The sequence below is a fragment of the Microtus ochrogaster genome, linkage group LG1 (genome assembly GCF_000317375.1).
Source record: "Microtus ochrogaster isolate Prairie Vole_2 linkage group LG1, MicOch1.0, whole genome shotgun sequence".
NCBI classification, from domain to species: domain Eukaryota; kingdom Metazoa; phylum Chordata; class Mammalia; order Rodentia; family Cricetidae; genus Microtus; species Microtus ochrogaster.
Window position 1 is genome coordinate 12622144 of NC_022027.1, and position 6166 is coordinate 12628309.

The 6166-nt window shown below is 46.6% G+C and overlaps 1 protein-coding gene across 2 annotated transcripts in view; it reads right to left on the reverse strand.

The window, feature by feature from the left end:
• Window positions 1–2435, reverse strand: part of Cckar (cholecystokinin A receptor) — an 11057-nt gene extending 8622 nt beyond the window's left edge. Inside the window, exons 1-2 of one of the 2 annotated variants that reach the window (XM_005359234.2) lie at window positions 1992–2435; window positions 1046–1297 (exon numbers count right to left, since the gene is read on the reverse strand). In XM_005359234.2, the coding sequence (XP_005359291.1) occupies window positions 1046–1297; window positions 1992–2103 (364 nt within the window). In that variant the 5' untranslated portion in view covers window positions 2104–2435. The remainder of the gene's footprint in view (window positions 1–1045; window positions 1298–1991) is intronic. The other variant, XM_026784972.1, reaches the window with a different exon arrangement.
• Between the last annotated feature and the right edge of the window lie 3731 nt (window positions 2436–6166).

Consider the following 6166-nt stretch of genomic DNA (forward strand, 5'->3'; position numbering starts at 1 on the left):
CCCCTACACACACACACACACACACACACACACACACACCTTACATCCCCTACACACACACACCCCTCACCCTCTTCTTCCTCGTTGGTTCTCAGAATGGGCAAGGGACAAGGCAGTGTGACAGACAGAGAGGAGCAAGGGATATGTATCTGTCTAGGGTTAGGAGAGCTACAACAGCTGGCAAGCTGAGCCCTGAGCTCACCACTGTGGTGCCTGCTAATCTCCGTTCAAACCCCAGCCGCCATGCTTCCCCTGACTTTGTGAGACAGGGAAGAGTTGATGCTAGGTCTTTACCAGGTGGTTGAGGAACAAGATCATGGAACTAAAGTGCTCAGCCAAATATCTGGCACATAAAAAGTACTAAAAAGTAGCTTTGTGGGGTGTGTTATAATCGCCATTATGTTTGGTATAAGCAGGCAAACCAATCAGGGACTACTTCATAATCCATGGTCCTTAGGAACATATTCAACTTCTTATTAGGGACATACTCTCTCTGTCTCTGTCTCTGTCTCTGTCTCTGTCTCTGTCTCTCTCTCTCTTTCTCTCTCACACACACACACACACACACATGCACACACTCCTGGCCTAATGTGCCCTCATGCTTTGAGAGAATAATCTGGGGAGTGAATCCTGACAGAAGAAGCAAGACTGAGCTCAAATGGTTTAAAACAGCCTTCGTTTCTCACAGAACAAGAAACACAACAGCCAAAAAACCCTGATCCTATGCACCTGCTCCATTCCAAGAAACCTTGACCCAAGCTGGGAGTCAATTGGAATACAACCACCTGCCACCAGAAAGGTATAGAGTGACTTGATGTCACCTAAGAATTCTTGTCCTTCCACAAAGAGGCAAGCCCACTCCATTTCTCTGTGCTTTTGTATCAGCTTTGGACACACACTTCCTGGCAAGTAGGAGGACTGTAAAGAGAACACTTGTGTCCGTGTACGTGGGCCCAGACAGACAGATGCTTGGTGTTTAGGAACCCAGCAGGTTCTAAGCAGGGCGCGAGAAGAGCCCTGTCAACAGCCACCGGCAGCGACTCACCCATGAAGTAGGTGGTGGTCTTGCACATAGCACTTCCAAAGATGAAATCCTTGAGCAGGTTGGGGATGAGGTTGAAGGGCATGCAGAAGAGACAGAGCATGAGGTCACTGACAGCCAGGGACAGCAGGAAGATGTTGGTGACCGTCCGCATCCTCTTGTTCCGAATCAGCACCGTGATGACCAGCGTGTTCCCCAGCACACTGAGGAGGAATATCAAGGAGTAAAGGAGAATCTGCACGGCAGGCTGCCACTCTGCAGAGGAACCGGGAAGAGTTGGAGGCATGGGGGGTTAGGAGGGTGGACTGACAAGACCTTAGATCCCCCCCCAGGGAGTGGTCATTTCTGATGGTGTCCCCCACTGGCGTGCTTCACTGAGCCTGAGTATTCCTGTATGGGCTGCATTGCAGACACAAACCCAGGGAGACACAGGACAATCCAATTGTTTTTTCAAAGGTTGGCGTGTCAACAAATCACCCAGGAGAGCAGTTTTTCCTAAGGACAATGCTCCTGAACGGTGATGGCTTTCTTTCCCTGAGGCTCTGCATTATTTTGCTTTAATTGCCTCTTCATGCTGGGTTTCCCCTAAGAAAAGGCAACCTCTACCCCTGACAATGCCTTTTCTGTAATGCCTGGAAGTCCCAGCTTCCACACTTGGCACCCTTTTCTTCCCACAGCTCTTCTATGCGTTTGTCACCCCCCACCCAAGCCTGCATGAGTCCCCAACTGTCTCGTGGGAATAATAAGAATATTCGACTATAGATTTCTCTCACTCTTTTATTCAAACTTTTGAACATACAACTTCATTTAGCTTTGTCTCCCAGGGATTTTGTACACACACACACACACACACACACACACACACACACATTTTAGTCAGCCTTGCTGTTGCTATTATCTCCTTGACTCTGTAATTTTCTGAACTCCAGTCCCAGCTTCCAACACCTACCTTTTGAAGGTTGAGGTTGATCCAGGCAGAAAAGAGTCTCATTTTCCAGGCCGAGTTCACAGGGGGGAGTAATGTTGCTCCCATTCATAAGAAGGCTTTCGACCACGTCCATCCTGCTGCTCTCTCCCAAGTGCTGGCGAGCTGGTGAATGGCTCACTCCTGGTTCATTCCTCTAATGACTGGAGAGTCTCCCAGAGGCAACCTGCCGTGGAGGGGCAGGGAGGGGGGATTTCCAGGTGTGGGCTTTGCAGTCATTCCTAAAGGCAACTCGAGTTCACCATTCTCAGACCGGCTGGGCAAGCGTGCCCACTCCTGTGGGGAGAAGGCAGCCTGTGCAAGGCAAGCCTGCTCCACCTTCCAGGTCCACCCCTCCCATTCCTGGGCCAGTCTGAGGCCCTGAGCATAGGCAGCCTGGCTGCATATTAACCCTTCCCAGAGTGGGGCCACATCTACACACACACACACACACACACACACACACACACACACACTCACACGGGGGTGGAGAGAAAAGGAGGGAGAGAGAGGGAGAGACTTCCCAATTACCACCTCTCCTCTCTGCCTGTCATTGTCCCAGACATATTCAGAGTGAAGCCTGAACTGTCTGAGTGAGACAGCATCAATTAACATGGTAACAGATCCCATAATGCAGACCGGCAGGACTAAGGGACACAGGGGGACTGCGCCTCTATCTCCTTATATAAAGAGCAATTAGTGCCTTTTAGCTTTGGAGTCTTGCCCAGCAATGTGTATGGAGAGGCTTCTGGGTGGTTGTTAAGGTGTTACCAAGCACAGGGCAATGTCTTGTGGTCTCTGCCCTTGTTAACCAGGAGCTGGGGATTCTTTGGAATACAGATTCCTAGGTCCTTAGTACGATAGAAATCAGCAACATTTCTCAGTCACTTATTTTATTTTATTTTATTTTTTTTTTTACTGTTTTGCTTTGTCCACCCACCCCAGACCTGTTAACTGAGAGCCAACTGTTTGCTGTGTATTTTTCAAGCATGTCAGGAAATAAATCCACCCCAGAGGCTGTTAAGTGTGGAGAGGGGATGAGTGGGAAAGAATTAGGCCCCCCTTCCCCCAGTGGGGGTGGGGAGTACTAATGGTGGGCCTGAGATGAGATGAGAAAGCCTCCAAGCAGGAAATAGTGTTTCTTTTGCAGAGGTCAGAGCCGGTGCAAAGGGCCTGAGGCAGGAATGAGCTGGGCCTTGATGAACAGAAGGAGGAATAGAGAAGGGAAAGTCAGGAGAGGTATGGTGGGAGACCTACCTATTCAGGGGCCTGGCTTTTTCAGGAATTGTACAGTATTTAAAAGTCCCTCACTGTTTGCTACACAACTGATCTCAGTTTGGACATCTGAGAACAGGGAACACACTAGGATTTATGTTTCTTTCTTTTATATAAATTTATTTATTTATACATCCTGGCTACAGTTTTCCTTCCCCACTCTGTTCCCACCCCCAATCCACTCCTCTTCCATTTCTGTTTAGGAAAGGACAAGTCTCCCATAAGTATCAACAAAACGTGGCCTATCAAGTTGCAGTAACACTAGGCACCTCCCATGTATTAGGGCTGGGCCAGGTGACTCACTATGAGGAATAGGGTCTCAAAAACCTGTACAAGAGCAGACAGCCCCTGTTCTCAATGTTAGGAGCTCCACAAGAGGACCAAGCTACACAACTGTAACATATATGCAGAAGGCCTAGGCTAGTCTCACATAGGCTCTCTGGCTTCTGTTCAGTGTCTGTGAGCTCCAATGAACACAGGTTAGTTGATTCTGCTTTTTCTTATGGTGTCTTTGACTCCTCTGGCTTCTATAAACCTTTCTTTCCCTATTCTGCAAGATTCCCTGAATTCCGCCTACTGTTTGGCTGTGGGTCTGTGTCTGTTACTAGACGATGCCTCTGATGACAACTGGACTAGGCACCAATCCGGTCACAGGAGATGTAGTTCAAATCCGGTCACAGGAGATGTAGTTCAGGCTATGTATCTGCTATTGCTAGGAGTCTTAACTGGGGTCATTCTTGTAGATTCCCTGTGCTAGGTTTTTACTTGACCCCAAATGACTCTCCCTTCCAGTCACTCACAGCAGTTTTATTTGTAACAGCCAGAACCTGGAAACAACCTTGATATCCCCCAGTGGAGGAATGGATAAAGAAAATGTGGTATATTTACATAATAGACTATTACCCAACTGTTAAAAAACAAGGACACCAGGACATTTGAAGGCAAATGGATGGAACTAGAAAAAAAAAATCATCCTGAGTGAGATAACCCAGACACAGAAAGACAAACATGGTGTGTACTCACTCATAAGTGGATATTAGTGGTAACATAAAGGATAACCGTGCTACAATCCACAGATCCAGAGAGACTGGGTAATAAGAAGAGTTCATGGAGGGATGCCCAGATCTCCCTGGGAAAGGGAAATAGAAGAGATTTCACGAGGGTAGGTGGGGATGGGATCATGAGTGAGCAGGTTGGGGTGAGGAAGGGGAGATTATTGAAAGAGTCTATAGGATCTGTGTTTCTGATTGGTTTGGCCCAGTGCACAATGACTTGATCTCTTTGCTAGGTATCCCTGGTGCCCTTTGTGCACAGATCTCTGGTTGTGGAGTGTTTGTTTAACTATGCAAAGATGTGTTGCTGTTTTACCTGGCCTGCCTAAGGCACCTGATTGGTCTAATAAAAAGCTGAGAGACAAATAGCGAGGAAGGAGGTATAGGAGGGATTTCTGGGCAGGAAGAGTAAGAGGAGGAATTCAAGTTCAGGGAAGAAAGGGAACCGTCAGGGGCCAGCCAGGCAGACATGGAGGAAACAGGAAAGTTGAACACACAGAATGAAAGAAAGGTAAAAAGCCCCAAGGCAAAATGTATGTGAATAAAAACAGGTTGAATTAAGTTAAAAAAGTTAGTTGGATAAGTCTAAGAAGCTGAGGTCAAGCATTCATAATTAATAGTAAGACTCCCCGTCTTTATTTGGGAGCTGGTTGGCAGCCCAAAGAAAATGTCAACTGCAGTCTCCCATTGACAGAACCGAATGCTGAGTCTTTGCCCAGCCCCTCCCTGACCCAAAAACTAACTGCCAGTTTTTCCCAGAGGCTTATGATGAAGGGCTGAGAAGGCAGGTGTAAAACTATAAATGTCTCTGTTTGGGGGCAAGGAGTCATAGAAACCAGATGGAAAGGACACTGTGTATAGTTATCAGGAAGACAAACTTGGATATCACACAGGTTGAGGATCAAATCCTGGCTTCGCTGGAAAGTGCTAGGTGAGATTAAAAAAATGACGTCATAGAGCTTTTAACAGACATAGGCTGATCTGTGAAGATTGCAGTAAGCAGCACACAGCAGCGCTACGAGCCTTTCACTGATAGCATAGCAAGGGCGTGATGGTTTTTAACACCAAAGGCCACAACTTAGAATTGCCTGAGAAGAGAGCCCTAACTGAGGAATTGTCCAGCTTGCCTTAATTGATATTGGGGGGGTGGTGTCTACCTCCAATGTTGGCTGCCCCTTCTAGTAGCAACCCAATCAAGGCTCGGGGACAGGTCTCCCCCTCACCACTGAGTCAAATTATCCTGATGTTGCTCCTGCAGCTTATTCCTGGCTTGATATTAGAACCAGTTTCCAGGCTCCTGACATGAGGACCAGGGGCTCTCCGGGAATGCTTCAGTCTTGGGTGCCATAATTGAGACACTTTTTTTCTGAGCTGACCAGCGACTGGAGTCTCTGCCTCTCTGCTGTGAGCAGTCACTGTGAGACAATCTTGGCTGCTGAGGGGCCCAGGAAGTCAAAGCAGATCTAGATCTTCACCGCTCTGGTGTGAGACTGCTTGTTATTTCAACAAAAACGGAAATATATGTATATATTAATATATATATATATGTGTGTGTATATATAACATATATAGTGGGCTTTATAAATGTATAAAGTGTATTCTTTAGCCACACAATACACACACACATATATATTTATTAAATATACATATGCACACACATAAATAATTTATTAAAATACATGTGTGTATGAAATATGGATAAAGATATAGGCAGATCTATAGACAGTAGATATGTAGATAAATTTGTCCTCTCTATCCTGTTCCTCTAGAGAAACCTGACTAACACAAATGATTATTTTCCCTCTAGAATTATGAGCACCAACTCCTCAGTGG